Below are 24,516 nucleotides of genomic sequence, written 5' to 3' on the forward strand. Positions count from 1 at the left end.
TCATGAGAAAGATAGGAGGAGAGAAAGAACCAGCCATCACTCTGGTACATATGCTCCTGGGGATTGAACTCGGGACCTCATGGTTGAGAATCCAGTGCTTTATCCACTGTGCCACCTTCCGGACCACTATGCTCTTTATTTTTTTATTTTTAAAAGATTTTTAAAAATATTTCCTTTTGTTGCCCTTGTTTCATTGTTGTAGTTATTATTGTTGTTATTGATGTCGTTGTTGGATAGGACAGAGAAATGGAGAGAGGAGAGGAACACAGAAGGGGAGAGAAAGATAGAAGACATCTGCAGACCTGCTTCACCACTTGTGAAGTGACTCTCCTGCAGGTGGGGAGCTGGTGGGGGGAATCCTTAATGCCAGTCCTTGTGCTTTGTGCTTATCCTACTGTGCTACCGCCCAACTCCTGGCCATTTATATTCCTTCAAACAGTATACTAGTTTTTGTTTTGTTTTTTATTGAGAGTGATGGGAACATACTTTGGTGGAAGAGGTATGGAATAACAGCTGAATGGGGAAATGAGACAAAAGAAACAAAATGGCACTAAGGACCAGTCAAGGTGAGGAAATATTGACTCACAAGGTTATTGTCAAGGCTGTTTGGTTTTTTTTGCCTCCAGGGTTATTGCTGGGCCTTGGTGCCTGCACTACAAATCACTGCACCTGTGCCCCCTCCTTTAATTTTGTGTGTGTGTGTGTGTGTGTGTGTGTGTGTGATAGGATAGAGAAAATGAGAGAGGAGGGTGAAATAGGGAGAAAGACAGATACTTGCAGACCTGCTTCACCACTTGCGAAGCGTCCCCCCCCCCCCCCCCCCCCGCAGGTGGGAAGCCAGGGGCTCGAACCAGAATCCTTGCATGGGTCCTTATGCATTGGACTCTGTGCACTTAACCCAGTGTGCCCCCACCTGGTCCCCGATGATTTCTTTATATACAAAGGGCGCAGACCCTTATGACAGTTTTCCTTCAGTTTGCTAAATGATTTTTTTTCTCTACATTTCACCTGACACTTTCAATTTTGAGATAGGAACATCTATAATTATGTAGTGCCATTTTATATTTAACTTTGCTCGAGTTAAGATTAATTTTGGATTCTTGTCTGAGAATTTTTACCCTGTTGCCTTTTTGGTGGGGAGGGTTTGTTGTTGTTGTTTGGTTGGTTTTATCCCATTTCCATCATCCTTTGGTCCAGTTGCTTAGTACGGGGCAACAGTCCTAGAAAGGAACCTGAAAATTAAGAGCCCAGTTTTTGCCATATTGTGTGCCCTGTAGTGGAAAACCAACTCTACTGTGGGTATTGGTGCCCCCTAGTGTTGTAGATAGAAAATGTCAGCTATAGAATGCTCTAAACATGCCAGAAAAGGAGTTAATTTCACTTGGGCATAGAAATTGAATGTGTAGGCCAGGCGGTGGCGCACCTGGTTAAGCGTGCACACTGCAGTGCACAAGGACCTGTGTTCAAGCCCCTGGTCCCCACCTGAAGGGGGAAAGCTTCACAAGTGGTGGGCAGGGTTGCAGGTGTCTCTATGTCTCTCTCCATCTCTATCTCCCCTTCCCCTCAATTTCTCTCTGTCTCTATCCAATAATTAATAAATAAATAAATAAATAAAGTTTAGAAAAAATATTTAAAAAAAAATTGAATGTGTTATGAATATTACATTAGAAAACAATTTTGAAGTTTGACACATTGTGCTTAATTAAATGAAGGCTTGGTTCATGCTGTTCTAAGCACAATGAAATGTGCTTGATGATTCCCCAAAGTTTGTGCATTTTAACAAAAAAGACCCTGTTAATTTCTAAAGTCTATTTAGAGTCTAGCGACTTTCTCAGTAATCCTTAATTTAAAAAGTGCCTTGGAGTACTCCTATTTTAGATTACAATATAAGAAGCCAGCACTGATTTCATTCTCATTTAATAGTATCACTTTGAGTTTCTCTGCGTAGAGTCTAGTGTATTAAGCAGCTTAGATGATGTCGTAGAGTTAAATTGCTTATTTTTTGGCCATTTTCACTTGTATGGTTATTTGTCTATTTTATAAGTCTTTGAGGCTGAGTTCTGTAGTTACTGTTGAAGTACTGTAGTTTAATCCATAGAGGGCATTGCATTACAACATATGGTATTCAGCGGCACTGTTTAACACTGACACCGTTCAGTCAGGAGGCTTGCTTAGTTTCCCACTTTTGCAGAACTCAGAAGTTACATTTTGAAATGTTTAAAATTATATAGGTACATATATATTCTTATTATTATTAAGAATTCTTGACAGAAAGGGGCTAGGTGGTAGCATGCCTGGTTGAACACACATGTGACAATGTGCAAAGACACAGGTTGGAGCCCCTGGTCCCCACCTGCAGGGGAAAAGCTTTGTGAGTGGTGAAACAGTGTTGCAGATATCTGTCTCTCTATCACTCCCTTCCCTCTTGATTTCTAGCTGTCTCTATCCAGTAAATAAAGACAATTTTCAAAAGTTCTATGAAAAAATTCTTGACAGAAAGTAGAGTTGATTTTTTGTTCTTTCCTTTTTTTTTTTTTTTTTCTTTTTGTCATTGGTAAGGGTTGACCACTCCAGGTGACCTTTTCAGATAAAAAGAGAGACTGACAGAGACCCAGGGAGAGAGAGAAAGATACCACACAGCACCAAAGCTTCTTCCAGTGTGATGGGGATTGGACTTGAGCCTGGGTCACGCAGTTGAGAAAGCCAGGTGCATTGTCCGTGTGAGCTATTTTGTAGGTCCTAGTTACTGTTTCTATTTACCCCCTACTTGCACCACTGTTCCTAGGCCAGTCTTTTCCTTCTTTTAAAAACATCTGTGTATAGAGACAAACAGGGAGGCTGAGAGACAAAGTTTAGTGCTATTCACCATCTGTGGAACTTCCTCTACTCCCTGTGGTGCTAGGACTTGAGCTAAGTGCTTCTTGCATGGTAAGCGGCATGCCCCACAAGCTTGGGGTGAGCTCTTTTGAGCCTAGAAGTAGTGTAGCTCTCAAGAAATGTATGCAAACTGATCATCTTCCTCCTTAATCTCTAAACAATGAACACTTGAGCGTCTTGTGGGATGGAGAAGTAGAGAAGAAATGGTAAAGGAGGAATTATATGATCGATGACCGGGCCAAACTAACTTACACATTTTCCCATTCCAGAACACAGGTTTCTGCTTCTGTAAGTTTGTCAGTTCAAATCCACAAGCATAATAATCACCAGAGGCGGGAGTCGGGCTGTAGCGCAGCGGGTTAAGCGCAGGTGGCGCAAAGCACAAGGACCGGCATAAGGATCCCGGTTCGAACCCCGGCTCCCCATCTGCAGGGGAGTCCCTTCACAGGCGGTGAAGCAGGTCTGCAGGTGTCTCTCTTTCTCTCCTCTCTGTCTTCCCCTCCTCTCTCCATTTCTCTCTGTCCTATCCAACAATAATAATAACTACAACAATAAAACAGCAAGGGCAACAAAAGGGAATAAATAAATAAAATAAATTTAAAAAAAATCACCAGAGGCATATGTAGAGAAGAACAAATTGTTGTTTTTGTTGCACTAGGAGTTTAATTGACCATATAACTTAAAAAAAAATTTTTTTTATCTTTATTGGATAGAGACAGTTAGAAATGGAGAAGGGGGAGGTAGGGAGAGAGACACCTGTGACCCTGCTTCACCACTTGCAGAGCTTTCCCCTTGCAGGTGGGGACTGAGGGCTCAGACCTAGATCCTTGCACATTGTAGCATGCACATTCAACCAGGTGCACCACCACCCGGCCCCATAACTTCTCTACTGCAGGGGGGTCGCTTCGCGGGTAGTGAAGCAGGTCTGCAGATGTCTTTCTCCTCTGTCTTCCCCACCTTTCTCCATTTTTCTCTGTCCGATCCAATAGCGACGACATCAACAACAATATTAACTACAACAACAATAAAACAACAAGGGCAACCGAAAGGAAAATAAATAATAATAAAAATTAAAAAAAAGAATTTTCCATGCTTTTAAAGCAAAATATTAAGTATTTGAAGGGAAACAAGTAACATTTTAACAGCTCTATATGTGTTTACTTATTAAGTGGGGCTCTTTTGTATGGAATAAGACCAGTAAACTATTCAAATATATATATATATATATATATATTTTTTTTTTTTTTTTTTTTTTCCAGCTGTAGCCTAACAGACCCCAAAGCCCAGTAGTTTCTGTGGTAAGAACTTCTGTTTAAAAATATATGGGCTATTGTCTGGAAATAGTGACTTCTGTGTAACTTTCTTAGGTGTGTCATCTGTGCTTTGTCTCTTTATAGTTTTATGCCTGTTTCCTTTTAGTATAAAAGTAAATGGCACTGTATAGGTTTTTTTTTTTTTGGTTTGTTTTCTGTCTTGCTTCATCATCCCAGACTTTTATCTAGTGATGGGCAGGAGCAAAGGGAGAGATGACCAGGTCACCCCCACGACAAGGCAGGCTTACTATCCAGGCTGGCTGTTTTGTTTGCCCTATAGTGCCAACTTTTTGCCATGTGCTGCCTTAAAGCTTTTTGCACCCACATTCCTCAGAATAAATGTAGCCTATAAGGCTTTACTTTTAAAAACAAAATTTGTTTCATCAAGCTGTTTTAAATGAAGTGGGGTTTTGTTGTTGTTATGGTGGTGGTGGTGGTTGTTTAGCTTTATTGAATTTAAACCAACACTAATTTAAAGCTTTCTAATAGAGATTTTTCTAGTAAAAATGTTATTTGCTTTGTATATGGTGATCTTCAAATGTAAACTTAGTGCTGAGTCTCAAAGAACATAAACATGAAAGAATGATCCATCACAGTAATGCAAGGTTGAACTTGAAGGCTCCTGAATTGTTACTCTGCCAGGGAAGTAGTAAGTATATTTAATGATCAGATGAGGGGTAGGTATGCACTACTGCACATTCTTGCATCCTCTGCACTTTTTTTTTTTTTTTATAGCAAAGCATCAGAAGATGCAAAGAATTTAAGTGGTAAATTCTTTGCCTCAGGAAACCCTTTTCTTGGGAGTCAGATGGTAGCACAGTGAGTTAAGTGCACGTGGTGCAAAGTGCCAGGATCGACATAAGGATCCCAGATCGAGCCCCCGGCTCCCCACCTGCAGGGGAGTCGCTTCACAAGCGGTGAAGCAGGGCTGCAGGTGTCTATCTTTCTCCCCCCCCTGTCTTCTCCTCTATTTCTCTCTGTCCTATCCAACAATGACAACATCAATAACAATAATAACTGCAACAATAAAACAACAAGGGCAACAAAAGGGAATAAATAAAATTTTTAAAAAGTACTTAAAAAGAAATCCTTTTCTCCTATGAGTGTAGTAATCTTTGAAAACAGTGTACACAGATCTTTAAAATTTTTATTAGTGATTTAATACTGATTTACAAAATTCTGAGTTGACAAGGATATAAGTCCACACTGTTCCCACCACCAGAATTCTGTGTCCCTGATCCCTCCATTGGAAACTGCAGTAGTTCTCTTAAGGTCACAGATATGGGCTGACTTATTCCTATACTTATGTATATTTACCCATTTTTAGTCCTGTGTTTGGTTCCTTTTTTCTAAATTTCTTTTATTATCTTTATTTATTTATTGGGTAGAGACAGCCAGCAATTGGGAGGGAAGGGGGTGATAGAGACACCTGCAGCCTTGCTTCACCACTTGTGAAGCCCCCCCCCCCCCCCCCCCCGCAGGTGGGGACCAGGGCCTCTGTAACATGTGCTCAACCAGGTGCATCACCACCCAGCCCTCCATTTAAAAATTTTTTTATTATCTTTATTCTTCTCTTAAGTCATACCTATACCTATTACGACTTCTGAATGTCTTTCCTTTTTTCCTCTTCTCTCTTCAGGCCCTGATGGGATTGTAGCTCAGAGCCCTCTAGTCATCTTCCCCTAACACTTCTCCCCTTCTGGGAGTATGGACCAAAAAAAAAAAATTTTTTTTTTCCCGCCTGCCTCCAGGGTTTATTGCTGGGGCTTGGTTCCTGCACTATGAATCCACTGCTCCCCCCATTTTATTGGCTAGAAAAGAGAAATTGGAGGGGGCAGAGAAGGAGAAAGACACCTGCAGACCTACTTCACCACTTGTAAAACCCCTGCAGGTGGGGTGCCCAGGGATCCTTGTGCTGGTCCTTGCGCTTGGCACTATGTGCACCTAACTCAGTGTACCACCACCCAACCCCCCTGGACCAAAATTCTTTATGGGGTGCAGAAGTAGGAAGGTCTGGCTTCTGCAATTGCTTCTCTGCTGGACATGGGTGTTGGCAGGTTGATCTATACCCCACAACCACCTGCCTTCCCCCCCACCCCATTTTTTCCCTTTGCCTCTACCAGAGCACTGCTTAGTTCTGGCTTATGGTGGTGTGGGGAATTGAACCTGGAACATTGGAGCCTCAGGCAAGAGTCTCTTTGCGTAACCATTATGCCATCTACCCACTGCCCCGGTTTCTGTCTTACCATAGTAGGGTAGGGCTCTGGAGAGGTGGGGTCATCCGGGCACAATTATTTAATGCCTTATCCTAATTTTTAAAATATTAATTGGTAGATGGTCTGGCAGTGGCACAACTAGTAAAATAAGGATTTGGGTTAAATCTCCACCCCCTACCTGCAAGGGAGAAGTTTCATGATTGCTGAAGCAGTGAGTGCTACAGGTGTCTTTCTCCCTCTGTCCCTTGCCCATTCTATCTCTATTATACTTTTAAAAAAGCAATTGGCATTCATTTCAAGGGGTTCATGAGTAGAAAATACTGTCTTGGAGGGACTGGTTAGTGGTGCATCAGGAAAAACACACATTTACCATGTGGGAGGATCCAGATTCAAACCCCTAGCCCCCTCTTCAGGGAGGAAACTTCAAGATCAGTGAAGCAGGTGTCTGTGTCTTCCTTTCTGTCCCCTACCTCTTTCAGATTCTCTCTATTAATAAATAAATAGGCCACCAGGAGCAGTGGATTCTTAGTGCAGATGCCACCAAGCTCAGTAAAATCTTGCAATAAAGATAAAAAATAAAAAATACTATCTTGGAAACATCTGTATCTACTGAGTACTTTGGGATTTCAAATGGTTGCATGGAGAGGTTAGAAATTTTTAGCCATGATCTAACTGGTGATAGGATTCTCAAATGACACATAATGCAAAGGTCCAGTGAGTCTGGTTTTAAAGTTAAATATTAACTCAAGCTAAAGTTGCTAGGCTCTCTTTGAAAATTGCTTTGTTTTATTTCTCTTTGGAATTTGGCAGATAGGGAAAGAACTGAGTAATTGGTATTCAGGTTTCTTAGGATTTTGCAGGGCTTTGCAGCCCATACAATTCTAGCAAAATCCAGGAATTATTCTACCTATTTTATTGTAGAGATACAGTCTCCAGGAATATGTACTTTTGGTACAATACTGCATATCTCACCATGCCTTGTCATGTCATGCTTTTACAGGCATTTTGCCGATTAGCTATTACACACTGCCTTTTGTGCTTAGTCAGATAGTGGCTTCAGTTGAACTGCTAGTGGAATATTAATAAAGGCATATTCCGCACTGGCTGAGTGCCAGTTTTATAAGGTTAAAGTTTTCAACACTATTTTTGTTGATTTGTTTTTGCACTTACCTGTAAAATTGAGGTGCCCTCCTGTGTCATTTCCCCAAAGCAAATGATATAATTAGCACATGGATATTTTTCCTTAAGCTGAGAATCTATTAATAGTTCCTGCAGTCATGTCTAACAAATATTTATTGAAAGATTGAGTTGGAGCAGGTGGTGATTGAGAGTAAGTTTATATTTAGTCTCTAGATTCCAGTGATTGTAAAGGAAGAAAACATACCTATGATTACATTAGTAAATGAGGTTAAGTTGAATAAACTTTTTCTTCTGCTGGAGCATATACTCCATAAATATTAGTGCTTTGATTTTTGTGATTTTCATAACTTTGGAAGAGTGCCCTTTGCTTCAGACTTTAATAATCTTAAGGGGAAGTAAGAAAGAACTGAGCATTTCCCAGGCTTGAAATCTAAACTATTACCCTTTAGATCAGACTGTTTTTATCTGACCAGGTAACCACTGATTTTAGAGTTTCAAGTGAGACTGAAAAATCACCAGAATTATTCAGCCGTCTATCAACAAAGAAAGAAAAATTCCCAGAAGTGCACCTGACTGTCTGCCTGTTTCAGACATACTCAGTGGTTAGCCCGGTGGAAAGAACAGACAGCCCTTCTTTCCTGTCTTTCAAGGAGCCGGCCCTTCCCCCTACCCCCTCCTGCAAAGGCAACTCCTTTTGGTATGAGCAGCAAGCAAAAGACTAGAACAATAACCGGCTAGAAGGAAGGCAGCAGTGCCTAGTATTAGTAGCCTAGTTACAGATTGCACTGCGTCAGATCGCTCCCCACCCAGAATACTGGTCAGGTGACTCCCGGCCCTGCTGCAGCTGTGCAGCAGAGACTGCAGGCTTCGGCAGAGGAAGCGGTGTTTCATGTCTCTAGGGGGGCGATTTTTGCAGCTACCGGGTCTCTGCTGGTATGCATAACTGATAATCGCATCTGGAGGGCAGATTGCAACGCGACATGGACGGTCAGAAGAAAAATTGGAAAGACAAGGGTATATCTGCTTTTTTAATCTCCTATTCGTTTTTTTTTTTTTCCTTTTCTTTTTTTATGTGACCAGTACTGTGCTTCTGTGAGACTAAGCTGTACACTGTAGATATATTTTGGATTGAAAACAAGGCATCATAAAAGGTAAAGAGCAAAGAAGCAGCTATTTAGAGCATCAGGCTTGCATATGTGTTTTTACATTTAGTCCTGTGCAGCAGACAAAATGTCACACTGTTCCTTTCTCACCGGCTTCTGATTGATTTAGTTTTCACAGTCCTTTCATTTAGGTTCTGTTCTTTAATCGTATACATGGTGAGCAGTAAATAGTTCTGGCATTTCACTTGTTGGTCACTGGTGTGGTAAATCTACATAGCAGTCTTTATATTTACTTGATGATGACATTTTCTGTGACTAAGGTAGTGGTGGTTGTTTTTTAAAGCTGACTTGGTGTTGAAATTCTAGCCAAAGGTTTACTGTAAGTTGCAAAATAACTGCATTTCAAAAAGCTCTTGTTTCTTTTCTTTTAGAGACCTGATTGAACCTTCAAGCTGAGTTAACTAATTGGGCATTTTTCATTTGATGCTGTCTTTATATATCTTGACATTGCTGTAATGTATACACAGTGGTTTTAAATACACATCTATATTTAAGTCGCTAACCTTTGTCCTTGTAATAACCAATCAGACATCTTGATCACCATTCCTCCCCCTTGAAAGCCCAGATCTTTTCAAGTCTCAGTGGGTCATTGTGTAAGAATCTAAGCCTGTGTGTGGTAAATGGCTGCCATAATGAATACTTTAAAGTTTTGATCCTCTAGTTAAAATGTGATATTTGACCGCTGTAATAAGTTGGCCTTAACATTCGAGGAGCTATTTTTGAGTAGTCCTAATAGACACAGGTTTTTGTTGTGGTTTTTTTTTTTTTTTTTTTTCTTCCTTTTCTGGCCACATTCCATTTGATTTTATACATTTTAAAACCTGTTCTTTTATTCTAGAGCAGAATTGCTGGCAGAACTGGTGGTGCATTTCTAAAAGCAGTATGTGGAGCTAATTTTAGTAATCTTCACAACAGCCCTTAGGAATTTGTTAAGTAAAGATATGTGGGAGGACAGGTGAGTTTTCAGATTGAGTGTATGAAACATTGAGAAGATTTCACAGCAACAGTATAAAGAGAACACAGCAGCTTTAGGTTTTACCTTTTTTAAAAAAAATTAATTTGATGAGGCTTTTTTTTTTTTTGTCACCTCAACACCAGGAGTAAGAAAGTGAAAGGTAAGTAAGTTGATAACAGTTTTTAATAAGTAAAAAAGATACTAGTGATAACAGTACAATAAACAGAGTTTAAAATAGGTGAAAAGTCACACCGGAGCCTGCTCTGCAGCCATTAAGTCTCTGTGTAAGTAGCTTACATTTTAGACCTTGTTCTTTATTTGCTGAACTCAATAGGAATATTTTGAGATGGGAAAAATTGAGATTTAGTAGAGTCCATACTAGACCAGAGAGTTATATTGACTATTTTTAAGCACAGAATATAAAATCAAATTGACGCTTAAACATCTCTGGGGAGACTCACTTTGTATGTGAGTGGAATGACCTAGTATCTTTTTTTCTTTTTCTTTTAGTACTTGCCTTTAACTTTTTGGGTAGAGCTACCTTTATGCTTTTGATAATCAAGTTACAGTTTACTGTTTGTATGTGTGTGTGTGATTCTGATTTTTTCAAATTTTTTATTTGTGACTAAGCGATTTTACTATTTTGTTTACTAGTCATTTTAATATAATTTTTTGGTTACAATTTCATGGAATCCACTGAGAATTGAAAGCTATATTTCAATATAGCTTTTTTAGCTTGAGGTGTATTTTACAAAATACTTGGGCCCACATTTTTCTCTTATATCCTCTTATTCTCCTGTGCCCCATAAGTGCTAGAGTTGAAACACATCCAGTCATATTTTGGCATAAAAGAAGGTGCTCTGATTTTTTTTATTATTATTATTAAATTAGAAAGATAGGAGGAGAGAGAAAGTACCGAACATCACTCTGGTATCTGTGCTGTTGGGGCTTGAACTCAGGACCTCATGCTTGAGAATCCAATGCTTTATCCACTGAATCACCTCCCCGACCACTGATTTTGATGGTTTAAAAAGCGCCCCTCCCCCATTTCCTCTTTTGGCTGCATTAACATTTTAGTTTCTGGAATAAGACCAGGTCTAGGCTACAAAATGACTATAGACTTTTGGATTTTCCATTGTTCAGAATACACATAACAGGTGAAATCAACACAGTGCTTGATTAGTGGGTTATTGAAAGGCATAAGACAGTTAAAAGGTTAAGATAGGAAATGAGTAGGTTTGGGTAGGGTGGGGGAAAGGATACAACCCATAAGCAAGATATATCAGACAATGAATAGAATTTTGGCTAGAGCAACTTTACTTGTAGCATGATAAGTGTTAAGACCTAGCTCCAGTTTCCACTTACTTAAACATTCAGATTTCTGTGATTCTCCTCTGACTTACAAGTGTTGGAATTCATAGACAAAGGGTCAGGCAATCTGTAATATTAAGCATCTTGTGTACTCTTGTAATGAGGCAAATTGAGGACATGTTGATTTAGATTTTTAAAGTCTGTTTTTTGGAATCTTGATTTTGGTCTGAGTAACGTCCTCTTGGTGGACTGGGAGAGGTGGTTAACACTGACTGAAGGACATGCCTGAGGCCCATGGGAGCATCATGGACAGCACCATTGGCACCCCAATGATGGAAGCTTTGCTGTCTCTCCTTCTGTATGTGTCTCTGTATGTCTCTCACTGCCGTGCCTCTCAGCAAATAAGTCTGGGAGATGGTGCAGTGCTACAGCTGTGAGTTGGTAGCATGAGGTCTTGAGTTTGATCCCTATTCTGTGTATGTCATAGTATTGTTCTGGCACCTCTGTCTCCTGAAATAAATCTTTGGGATGGAGGGTGGAAACCTAACAGAATGAAAGCATGAACTGAGGAGGAGGTTGCTTAGCATTATCTGGCCCTGCGCTCATTCCCTGTCACACACTTGGGGGTGCGGTGGGGGAAGAAGGAAGTTAAACTTTTTGGTCTTTTGTTTCCACATTTGCATGATTACTAAGGTCATGGGTTCATGTTCTGTGGTTTTATGAAAAAAGACACTGGGCCTGTTCACAGATACTAGTGGGCTTGGAGTTCTGTCATAAAGGAATAAGGAGGAGAGGGGGCTGGGAGGTGTGTCTTGGTGACCATGCACAGGCCTTGTGTACACGGTGCCCAGTCCTTAGCATTGAGTGGAGTTGCAGTGTTGCAGTTTTGCTCTGCTCTTTTTCCCCCTTGGTAAAATAATGATGATAGAATGTGGATTCCTTGCAAGTTTTAAAATGCTCTGGAGCGATAATGTGATAACAAGTTTGAAAGATTATTTTGGGGGCTGTATAATGTAAGCTGCAGAATAAATAACTCTAGAGGCAGAACAGGTAGGAAGCATAATTATGTGTACAAATCTAAAGCAGATAGTTCTTGAACTTGATCTGAAATGGGAATGAAAAGCAATGACCCATTTGAAAAATCTTATGCAAAGAATATTTGACACCTGACATAGATAATATGGGACCTGGGTGACAGAGGAACTCAGAGGATAACTAACAGTCATTGTGAGACATTGGCAATGTTAGTGCTGTTATCAGCATAAGTGAGCTAAAGCAGATAAAAATGATGTCAGGTGAGTTTTCGAAACCTCAAATTCGAACCAGTGATGGACCATTTCTAAAACTGAAGTGGTAATGTTTTTTTTTTTTTTGAAATGGTAGATTTAACATACAGAGCAGAGTTGAATGCAAAGTAGCACAGATGAATACTGTAAGGAAATGAGCTCAGGTAAGCCTCAAGTGTGATATGCAGTGGTGTGGGAGGTTATAAAGTAGTAAAAGCAGGATCGTGTGGTTTCACTGATATTAAGGCATTAGGGGCGGGGCAGGGGGGAAGAGGAGGGAGCATCTCAAGAAGGAATTAGAGGTCAAAATTACAAAGCAGTTAATAGAAAGTTTGAGAAACGGTTGTGGTGAGGCCAGCAGTGGTGCACCTTGTTAAACGCTCACATTACGGTGTGCGAGGACCCAGGTTCAAGCCCCTACAGGGGAAAGCTTCATGAGTGGTGAAGTAGGTCTGCAGGTGTCTCTCCTTGATCTTCCCCTCCCCTCTCAATTTCTGTTTCTACCCAGTAATGAATTTTTTAAAAAAATGGAATGGTTGTGCTACTCTGTTGAAATGTAGAAATAACACACGCAGAACTATTACTAGTGTGGCAGTTAACACTGGCAATAATCTCTGAGGTTTCTCCTGTAAGATGGGGTGAAATAATTCCTAGTACTGAAATTCACTTTGATTATGCCTTAAAGGCAAAACTAGCTTTGAACCACTTCTATCAGTTTTTAAAGATTTTTGTTTACTGGGGCTAGGCAGTGGTGCACCTGGTTAAATGCACACATTACAGTATGGAAGGACCCTTCCTCCCATTTCATGTGCCTCAAGGCATACTAAAAATCCAGTCCTCTCTGAGGTGTTGACTAATATCACAGGTAAAGTCACTGCCACTGTTCCTCTGAGCACCTCTATTGGCTCCCTTTCCAGGGTGGGTGGGTGGGCATGTGAGTGTGTGTGTGTCTCTTATTTATTATGACTTTGCTGCTTTATTAGCAAGCAAACCAAGATGGTTAAAGCAATTAAATTATTTGTTCAGCACTACATTGCTGGTCGTGTGGGGGCCAGCCTTCCTCCCTCCCTCCCTCTCTCCTTTCCCACCTACCCACCTGCCTATCTACCTACCTTCCCTCCTTCCTGTCTTATCTATATTTATTGGATATAGATAGCCAGAAATCGAGAGGGGAGAGAGGGAGGGAGAAAGAAGACAAACACCTGCAACACTGTTTCACTTGCAAAGCTTCCCCCCTGCAGGTGGGGACCAGGGGCTTGAACTCTGGCCCTTGTGCATTGTAACGTGTGCCCAACCAGGTGCGCCACCACCCAGCCTCTGGGGCCTTTTTTCTAGATTTGAACAACTGAAGATTGGAAGAGAGACACCAAGATGTTCCATGTTTTGACATTCTGTTAATTTACAGCTTAATGTGATGCTGCTGAACATAGTATGTTTCTTTTGTATGGGTTTGACTCTACAATAAGTGATAGTAGCGTATTACACTATTGATAAAAGAAGGGTAGGTATGGTTGGTTGTTAAATATTGTCAAAAAGTTAAATGTATTGGGAACTCTGCTGGCCAGGAATCTTAATTTCTCTTTATCTTTGGGAACTGGATTATATGCTTGATGTAGGAAAAATATGTACAGTTCCTGCTGGGCTAGCGGGAGAGGTGGATCCAAGAACCAAGCAACACAAATGTGGTAGCAACACAAATCTTTATTCACACGGGAGCACCCCAGAGTCAGGTGTGAGTGCCACGGGTTAAGCCACTTGGGGTGCCAAACTGCAATGACCGCCTCTCCGCTCTGCATGCCAGCCCTTCTCCAGGTCGGGAGTGGGAGAGAAAAGAGAGGAGGGAGAAAAGAGAGAGAAACCAGAAACAGAAGTGGCTTTATAGGATAAAACCGGAAGTGGCAAGTCAGAAACAGAAATGGCTAGGAAAGGGGGTGGAGAAGAGAAAAGAGTGGGAAGGTAGAAAGCTTCCCTAGCAACGGTTGCTAGGGGTTACTAGGGTTTCAACCGGTGGGTGGGATTAACGTACCATTCAGGCAGGGCGGGTCTCCAGGTAGAAAGAAGATAGATCAGGCAAAACAATGATTATGTAAATAGGCCATAGTGTCAGCAATGGAGGATGGAGTGGGGGGCTGCTCGACAAATTCCAGTATGGAGGGGGGATTTAGATAGCTTCAGAAAGTGTTAGCTTGCAGTTTAAACAGAACAAGATATCCTGATCATGGTATTAACAAATTGCTTCTCAGTTGCTTACATTGTGGTTGAAACACCATTTGGCATTCCTAGGTAGGATAAAATACAAATTCAAACACTGAAATTCCTTTAAATATAAATGTGGTGTAATAGAGTGGGAATTCCAGTCTGTCATCTACAAAATAGCAGGCAAAGGAGGATACAGAACTTTGGTGGTGGGTGTGATGTGGAACTAAATATTACAATATTAATAACAAAAATTATTATAGAGTAGTCATGGTTAGTGATAATGTAGCCAAAGAAGTCACCCCAGTGACTTACCCATAATAGGGAGTTCCTGTAATTTCTAGATTAATAGAAAAGGCCATGTAGAATTTCTGCTAGTTTAGAGATGAAAGTGTTTTTTAGAAGCAGGCAAGAAAGACATAGTGATGGAAGAGAGGGGCTTAAAATTATGGCCTGCATCTTTGAAAAAGTAATGACCTGGAGAGATGGCCATAGAAGATTCTGATTGGGCAAGTATTTATTTGGTTTATAGAGTTTGTAGCAAATCTAGGTGTCCATTAACTCAAAGCACCCTAACTGAAACCAAGTTAGCAGTGTTTTCAAAGAAAGTTGAATTAACTTGGGGGTGGGGGTGGTGGAGGAAATGGCAGAGTTTAGACATTACATTTAATATCTGATTGCCCTGCTTTCTAAACTCAAAAGTATTACCTTGAATTATGCGTTTAATTCACCAAACATTTCCGAATATGTTGAATCTCCTTTCGGCTCCAACAAACTCCTTAAGTGTTATTTTAGTAATTTCACACATGGGGACTCAAGGACAAATAGTCTGGTGGGGGTTTGTGTTGGTGGTAAATGGAGAGCTACAGCAAGACTCAAACCTTTAGGTCTGTTGGAAGTTCAGTTTCTGCTGTGTACAGGCCCTTTTCTGAGCTTTCATGTCATCTACTAGCTGAGCAAATGCTGACACGAAGCAGTAAAGGCTACGGCATGCTGCTGAATTCTAGTATTTCTACCTGGCAACTGGGGGGAATTTAAGGGTTGTGACTTCTAATAAATACGTAATTAGACTCAGTGGCAGAATGCATGCTTTGCAAGCATGAGGACCTGGGTTGGGTCTTTGACACCACACAACAAGGAAGAGGAAATAAGCCCGCAGAATTTCCCAAAAGCGCTGTCTCTCTCTCTCTCTCTCTCTCTCACACACAGAGAGAGAGAGAGAGAGAGAAAGAGGAAGAGAATGGGTAACTAGTAATACATATCAAGATGGTATGAAGATAGCACATTTTGGTGCCATTCTGGTGTTTATTCATTTAAATATTGCTTTTGTATTTAACTGCCTTTTTTCACTCCTGACTTTGTTAAAGAGAACCTGGGGTGGGGGGGGATCTTTATTTTAATTTTACTGCTGGACATTCCCTGTCCTCCCAGTAGTTTTAGCTGGGCCAGCTAGTTCAGGTTTTGTCCTCCCATCTCCCTTAGACAAGATTTTTGTAATTGAAAACTGACTTTAGGTTATATAAAGCACAACCTCGGTAGGAACCCCATTTGGGGTGAACTGTAAGTGGATGACATCTGCGTGAAGCACATGTGCGGACACTATTCTTAGCTGTGACAGGTTTATGAAGACAGATGACACTTATTAGAATCACTACCGTAGGTAGATGGTTCTTTTTATTCTGCATCAACTCGGAGCTTTTATTTTCTTTGTGAGAGCAAATCTCAGCATTCTGTGATTTCAAATTAAAATCTTAGTTGGCAAAGATACCATGCACTAAGCAAAACACAAAGTGCAATGTTTCCACGTTCTTTCAGTCATCCGCAAAGCATTCCCCACTGTCTTTGCAAGGACACATCATGACTTTCCTATTTAAAAGGAAAGTTGAACATAGTAGGTTCTCTTGAATGGTGAATACTTCAGACTAATACAAAAAGAGACTTTGGGGGACCCTGGAAAATTATGCTTTCTTTGTGTGGGCCTTTTGTCTTTATTTAGGCTTCTGAAGAGTAAAGGGATGACTAAACTCTACTCATAAACAGATCTAGTAGAAACAAATTTAATAATGTCCTGTGTGTGTATGTATGTATGTATGTATGTATTTTTTTTAAATTTTTTAAAAATATTTTTCATTTATTCCCTTTTGTTGCCCTGTATGTATGTATTTTTATCAGAGCACCGATCAGCTCTAGCTTATGATGGTGCTGGGGATTGAACCTGGATACCTCACGCCTGAGAGTTCCTTTGCATCACCATTGTACTATTGCCTCCGCCCTGTAATGTTTTCTAATTAGAATAGTTTCTAGTTAAAATGTTTCTATTTCTAAGAATAACCAGGCCATTATTCAGACAGTACAGCAAGTATTAATGAAGCAGATAATGAGACTTTAAAGAGAAGACATTCATCAGTCTTCGGGAACGAGGTGAGGGGAGACAAGCCTATATAGCAGCATGTGCTGTCACAAGCTGTCTGGATGCATCACTGCATGTAATTTAGTACATGTAGATATATAAAAATACGTTTAAAATAACGTGCTGAACCTAAAGTGTAGGGACATTTATTTATTTATAAATAGTGCATGCTTTAAGCTATCATGACATATACATGCTGATCAGTCAGTTGATAAATGTTGAAAATTTAGTTGGCTAAAGAGTCAGCAATAAGATACAACCTCACAGAACAAAGGCTAAAATAAGTAATTTTTATTTGCTTAGATTTTTCCTATTAAATATTGAACTCATTGATATATATATATATATGCATATGCCAGGTGGTAGCACACCTGGTTGAGCACAGGTTACAGTGTGCGAGGTCTTGAACCCCAGTCTCCACCTGCAGGGGGAAAGCTTTGCAAGTGGTGAAGCAGGGCTACAGGTGTCTGTCTCTCTCCTCTCTATCTCCCCCTCCCTTCTCTATTTCTCTGTCTCTATCAAATAAATATCAAATACATATATATATATATATATATATATTTTTTTTTTTTTTTTTTTTTCCCACTGAACTGCTCAATAGCCAATATGGTTTAATTTCAGAATTTTTACCTCACCCCTCTGGAAACTCACAGTAGTGGGCATTGCTTATCTGTGCTCCTTTTCCCCTTGGGAACACTGATGTCCATTCTGCTCCTGTAAAATTCCCTTTTCTGACATTTAATATAAATGAAATCATATAATGTGGTCTTTTATATTTGACTTCACAGCATACTGTTTTCAGGGTTCATAAATACTATATAGCATATATCAGTTTTTCATTCTTACTGTCCAGTATTGTATTCAAAGACTCTATAAATTGCCAAATTGTTCACAGTGGCTGAATTTTTCTGGAGAAGTGCAAGAGTGATCAAATTTCTCTCACTTCTTAATACGTTTATAGCACATCTTGATTTTAGTCATCCTAAAATACTAGTCACTCAATATCTTGAATTGTGTATGAATTCTACAGTGGACTGGTCAATTTCTTCTAGAAGACAGCTAGGGCATTGGTAAGTCTGTGTTGTAAGTCAATTTGAGGAATACTGCCATCTCAGTAGTGCCTTTTAATCATAACAGATTGTCTTTTTCATTTGTCTGCTTTCTACAAGAGTTATCCTTGTCTGTTTTTTTAATACGACAGAGCACTGGCTTAAGGTGGTACAGGGCCTTGAACCTGGGACTTTGGAGTGAAGCCTCAGGCATGAGATTCTCTTTTGCATAACCATTATGCTATCTACACCCCCTCCCCACCCCTCATTTGTTCAATGTTTTTATTGTAAAAAGGCACTAGGTTTTGTGAGATAGTTTTCCTGTATCTATTGTGATCATGTGATTTTTGCCCTCAATTTTTATTACATTTATGATATTGGTTGGCTTTCCTTTGAACCAGCTTTATATTCCTGAGACAGATACCACTTCGCCATGTCGCCATTTATGATATTGGTTGGCTTTCCTTTGAACCAGCTTTATATTCCTGAGACAGATACCACTTCGCCATTACTGTAGACACAGTAATCCTGGATAAACTTTACCCTCCATTAAAGAAAGATAAACCATTTAATGTTTCTTTTAAATTTTTATTTGTTCATTTGATAGGGCAGAGAGAAACTGTGAAGGTGAGGGGAAGTAGGGAAGTCTAGAGAAACCCCAGCAGCACTGCTTCACCTGCTAGAGGAGCTTCCCCCTTGCAGGTGGGGCCTGGGTGCTTGAACCTGGGTCCTTGCACATTGTAATGTGTGAGCTCAACCAGGTGTGCCTCTGCCTGGCCCCCCTCCAATTCTCTTAAATCAATGTAAGGAAATTATATATAGACTAAAAATACTTACAAATGTCAGTTAAGATGGCAACCCTGTGTGCTGAGAACTAATTTTTCAATCTTGTAGCTTTCTTTACAGCAAGTAGAAACTGGTTGAGTAGTACAAAACTGGTGAAAATGTCTAGGGAGGATTGGAATGAACCGGAAATAGGGAAAATAAAAAGTGGAAGTAAGTTTAATCATTGACATATAAGTCACATATACAGTGTTTACTTACTCGTGTTCAAGTCAAATTACTTTTAGGAGAATGGAGTATGTGCTCTCCAAATCAGTATTGACACACACACACCCCATGCTGTCTTTCAGACACTGATAAGTGTTTTAAAAAATCATTTTTAAAATGTTCAAAATTTTATCAGAGCTCTGCACAACTCTGGTTTATGGTGGTGCAGGGAGATTGAACCTGGGACTTCGGAGCTTCAGGCATGAGAGTCTCTTTACATAACTATTATGCTATCTACCTCCGCCTAATGTTTAAAAGTTCTTCATCAGTGCCCATATATTAGTGGGCATTCAGGGTTCATTATCATAACTACCATTTTACAGTTCATAAAGTTTTCCCTCACAGAAATGTCCCTTATAATATGGAAAGCCAGATACTGTAGGTAACCTTGGGATCCAAGACCAAAGTAACCTCAGAAATGTGGGTTCTGTCGTTACCTTTGTCTTCAAAATTAAGAGGTACTGACAATTCTATTCAGCTAGAATGTCTATCCCTAGTTGCTCACAAGCCAGGGAGAGGTGAATCAGGTTTAGTCTGTGAATTCAGAGGCCTGTTGGCACACTGAGGAATTCTCCCTGCGCTGTATATGGCCCTGTCTAGAGACCATGGGTCTAGAGTTGCTCCATCCTCACAGTGGCCCTGTGACTGCAGGCCAAACGCATGTTTGCTAAGTTCAGTTTTGTGTGACTCCTTACTATTAATAAGACATTATGTAACAGTTTTAACACATTTAATTTTTCTTTGACATCTAAATTTTTGGCATCTAACCCAGAGGGAAATAATGTCAGACAATCTAAAGGCTTTTTGGAAAGTTTTACCTTAAAGGTAATCAGGTCAAAGAAAGATCTCTTCAGCAGAGCTGTGAAATGTGTAAATGTGTGTGTGTGTTAATTTAAATTTCTGTTACATTTTTTTTTTTCTTCCAATAAATATATTTTTGTGTCACTGAAGTTTCTGTTTGGTGAGTGAAGATTCCCTCCCCTCCCCCCCCCCCCCCCCCGCACGTTTGAATATCTAGACATGAAGATGAAATTCCTCTAGATGGTTTTTAAGAAATCTCGTTTTGGATGAGAAATCTGCCATGTCGTGTTAGTATTGCCAGAATGATTTGGACAGGGAGGAAAGAAATTTAAACCAGGAATAATTTATAGTAAGTATAATTTGATCCAGGTATTAATTCACATAGAATTTAGAGTGTAGTAAGTATATAGTTATCACAATCAATTTTTCCTTAATATTTTAGGGCTTGATTTTACTTTCCCCAGAGGTCTTCACATTTTTGTAGGTAGAACAAACGTAAATATGTTAAGCCAAAAACGGAGAAAACTGTTCTAACATCAGATTTCTTCTCCCTTTGTTTTTAGTTGTTGACCTCCTCTACTGGAGAGACATTAAGAAGACTGGAGTGGTGTTTGGTGCCAGTTTATTCCTGCTGCTTTCACTGACAGTATTCAGCATTGTGAGTGTAACGGCCTACATTGCCTTGGCTCTCCTCTCTGTGACTATCAGCTTTAGGATATATAAGGGTGTGATCCAGGCTATCCAGAAATCAGATGAAGGCCACCCATTCAGGTGAGATGTCTGGGAAATAACACTTTCAACAGGATGACAGTTGAGATCTCATTCTGCTGTCTGTTGAGCTTGCGGGCTTGCGTGTTTTTTTGGTTTGTTTTATTTTGTTTGTTTGTTTTTCATAACTGTTTTAAGATAATTCAAAGTGTTTCCTGAAAGGCTTTTACCTGAAGCATCTGCTTTTGAGCTGCTGTAAAGATTACGTCATAGGCTCAAGGTAGAGAAGCCCATGTTAATGTATCATTAGCCCAAGTCTACTTCTTGTTAGGAGCATTTATTTATTAGAAAGTACTGGTTATCTGATTTTAACGGAATCCACATATTAACATGGTTACAATTGACGGAGGCTTCATTTTTTCATTGCTCCTTTTTCATGTTTTCTGTTGTGGGGAATAATGTTTCTTCCCAGTAGTGTCTGTTATTCTATTGTGCTTTCTCTTCCTGCATATATCCTTTCTTAACCATTCCCTTGATGTTTACTTTCTTTTCATTCCTGATGGCATTACACTGATACTGTCATTTAGAGGTTGCTCCTTTATTTCAACATTCCCTTCTTTTTCAGCTGTCATCTTCTGCTACAAGTAAACTCCAGCATTTTATGTATCCTGTTGCTACTAGGGACATGCCTCAGCTTGCTGCTTCTGCCCTCATACTGACTGTGTTTATTCTCCCCCTCTTTTAAAAGTGGAGACGTGCTGTACATGTAAAGTTCAGTCATTTTTGTATGTTCCAAGAGTAGAATACAGAGGATTGTGCAGCCATCACCACTAGACATGTTCATCTCCCGCCAAGAAGACACTTGGTCTCCATTAATAGTCACTCCCTGCTGACCCCTGGCAGCCGCTGGCATCATGTGCTCTCAGGCCTTTTTCTCTTAGTGGACAATTTCTCTCAGTAACATCACCATTAAATGAATTTCAGGGCCCCAGTTTTGATACTTTTGTTTTTTGTCTTGTGTACGGAAATTAAATAAGTTGTATAGTTTCCCCCTGCTTCCTCAGTCTGTGTAGACCCAGTGTCTGCAAAACAGCCATGGGCCAAATCCAGTCTGCCTCCTGCTTTCATAAATGTCTAACTTGGAATGCAGTCATAATCTGACAGGTTTCCCAGGTGCACTAGCAGTTAATTAATAGCTGTAAAAAGAAATTTGATGAACCTCACAGCCTAAAATACTGCCTGGCCCTTGGACAGCATTCGTGTTGGACTTGTTGTCAAGTTGACCTTAGATTATGTAAATTCTTCCACCTTTATAAGGTGTTGTCAGTTCAGTTTTCCTTCCTTCCTTCCTTCCTTCCTTCCTTCCTTCCTTCCTTCCTCTCCAGGGTTATCACTATGAATCCACTGCTCCTGGAGGCTATTTTTTCCCTTTTGTTATCATTGTTGTCGATAGGACAAAGAGAGATGGGGAAGATGGAGAGAAAGATATTAACACCTGCAGACCTGCTTCACCGCTTGTGAAGCGACCTCCCCCCCCCCCATAGGTGGGGAGCTGGGGGCTTGAACCATGGTCCTTGCAACTGTCCGTGCACTTAATCCACTGTGCTACCACCCAGCCCCTCAGTTCAGTTTTCTTAAGTACCACTTCAATCCCTGTTTTAGGTCATTATAGGGTGAAGTCTGCATTTATCTCTAAGGTTACCGCTTCCTGGACTTGGCACCTTTTGTACTGCCTTTTGAGCTCCCCAGATGTTCTGACCCATTATGCTTTTGGCAAAAGCCAGCAGGGTGATTTATCATTAGAGCTCCACACCTACACAATTCCTTTCCTTCAGTGGACCTTTAAATAGAGGGTGAGAGATAAGATGAGAGAGAGGGGAGAGACACCACAGTACTGCTCCACCACTTGTGAAGCTTGCCTCCTGCAATTGTGTACTGGCTGGGAGCTCAGACCTAGTTCCCTGCCTACAAGGCAACATAACTAGGTAGTGGCAGGTCTTCTAACTTCAACCTGAGTGTAACCTAAATTGCATTGTCTAGGATGGCCTGAACAAAACTAATCTGTCATTAGCTGAATGAATGAATTAGGCTGCAGACAGACTAGAAACTGGTAGAATATCTGGTCTAGAGACAGACAATATTCTAGTCTGTCTATGTTGACAATTTAATGGCGGGGTATTGTGACTAGAAAACAAGGAGGACATTTGGGGCATGTTGAGGAGACAAAAACAATAAAATATTGCAGAGGAGGTTTTTTGTTTTTTTTTTAATTTTCCCTTTTGTTGCCCTTGTTTTTCATTATTGTTGTAGTTATTGTTGTTGTTATTGATGTCCTTGTTAGATAGGACAGAGAGAAATGGAGAGAGGTCAGGAAGACGGGGAGAGAAAGACACCTGCAGACCTGCTTCACCGCCTGTGAAGCAACTCCCCTGCAGGTGGGGATCTGGGGGCTCGAACCAGGATCCTTAAGCCGGCCCTTGTGCTTTACACCACCTACGCTTAACCCACTGCGCCACCGCCCGACTCCCATGCAGAGGAGTTTTTAAGGAGGACTTTCCCTTACGTTGTATCTACCAAGTATGGATCTGAGTTAGAAAATAGAAAATACCTGTATATGAGAGTACTTTCAAAATGGTTCTACTGGGTGGGGGGTTCCCTGAAATCAAAACACCTGCATCCCTGCAGGCTTGACTTAACCCCTTTACTGTTGTCTGAAACCAGACGATTCCATCTGTCTCAGATTAGAGTATTTGAGTGGACAGAACTACAGTATTTTTCTGGGAATGCCACTCTTGTTTTTAGGAGCCATTTCACAATATAAAGCTTGGCATATTGGTCAGTTTCTCTGGAAAATCAGGCAGAGAGCTGGGGAATGAATGGCATCTTTGTTAAGAAAACTTGACTAGATACTTTCAAGTTAGAGGGTAAGAAAAAATTAAGTCCTATTTACTGAATTGCTTTTAACTTTACTGAATATTCATAATAGCTTCCCTTGTATAAGTGAGAAATTGAGATTTTGAGGAAATACTTTTTTTTTTTTTAAAAGCCGTACAGTCAAGTGAGCCAAGCTTTTGATTCAAACCGAAGGTCAGTCTCTGGCTTCAAAGTGTTACTTTTTTTTAAAAGTTTATTTATTTTCCCTTTTGTTGCCCTGTTGTTTTTATTGTTGTTGTAGTTATTATTCTTGTAGTTATTGATGTCGTTGTTGGATAGGACAGAGAGAAATGGAGAGAGGAGGGGAAGACAGAGATGGGGAGAGAAAGATAGACACCTGCAGACTTGCTTCACTGACTCCCCTGCAGGTGGGGAGCCGGGGGCTCGAACCAGGATCCTTACGTTGGTCCTTGTGCTTTGCGCCACATGTGCTTAACCTGCTGTGCTACCGCCCGACTCCCCAAAGTGTTACTTTTTTTGTGCGAGTCAGCTAACAATGCAGGTCAGTGAAATGTCCTGCGCTTGGTACGTTTTTACAGTGTGCTTGGTTTGGAAACTGGCATTTATAGTAAAAGAAAAAAGTACATGAATGTTTCTTATTTTACAAGTATGCAGTTGCAGGGGCAGGTGTTCTGAGCACTGATGTGTGTGATGTGTCTGTTCGCAGAGCATATCTGGAGTCAGAAGTGGCTATATCTGAGGAGCTGGTTCAGAAATACAGCAGTTCTGCTCTTGGTCATGTGAACTGCACAATAAAAGAACTCAGACGTCTCTTCTTAGTTGATGATTTAGTTGATTCTCTGAAGGTAAGCTTATTTTTTAATGTTTTACATAAGTCAAATTTAATATCAAAAGAGTCAGAAGTGTAAAATTGTGTCTTTCCATATTCAAGTAAACTATCTAGATGCAACGGGATCATATTTGTTTTAAAATTCAGAATCTAAAGATGAACTGTAAAATGTAAGTTACAGGGAGTCAGGCAGTAGCATAGCAGGTTAAGCGCAGGTGGCGCAAAGCACAAGGACTGGCATAAGGATTCCAGTTCGAACCCCTCTCTCCCCACCTACGGGGAGTCGCTTCACAGGCAGTAAAGCAGGCTTGCAGGTG

At 40.4% G+C, this 24,516-nt stretch overlaps 1 protein-coding gene across 4 annotated transcripts in view; it reads left to right on the forward strand.

Moving 5' to 3' along the window:
* RTN4 (reticulon 4) overlaps positions 1-24,516 on the forward strand; it is a 65,480-nt gene that overhangs the window by 32,940 nt on the left and 8,024 nt on the right. For 3 of the 4 annotated variants that reach the window (XM_060187641.1, XM_060187642.1, XM_060187643.1), the window contains 2 exons: positions 20,331-20,538; positions 24,077-24,215. In XM_060187641.1, the coding sequence (XP_060043624.1) occupies positions 20,331-20,538; positions 24,077-24,215 (347 nt within the window). Of the gene's footprint in view, positions 1-8,308; positions 8,561-20,330; positions 20,539-24,076; positions 24,216-24,516 lie in introns of those variants that run through there. The other variant, XM_007517652.3, reaches the window with a different exon arrangement.

This window comes from Erinaceus europaeus, chromosome 3 (assembly GCF_950295315.1).
Source record: "Erinaceus europaeus chromosome 3, mEriEur2.1, whole genome shotgun sequence".
NCBI classification, from domain to species: Eukaryota; Metazoa; Chordata; class Mammalia; order Eulipotyphla; family Erinaceidae; genus Erinaceus; species Erinaceus europaeus.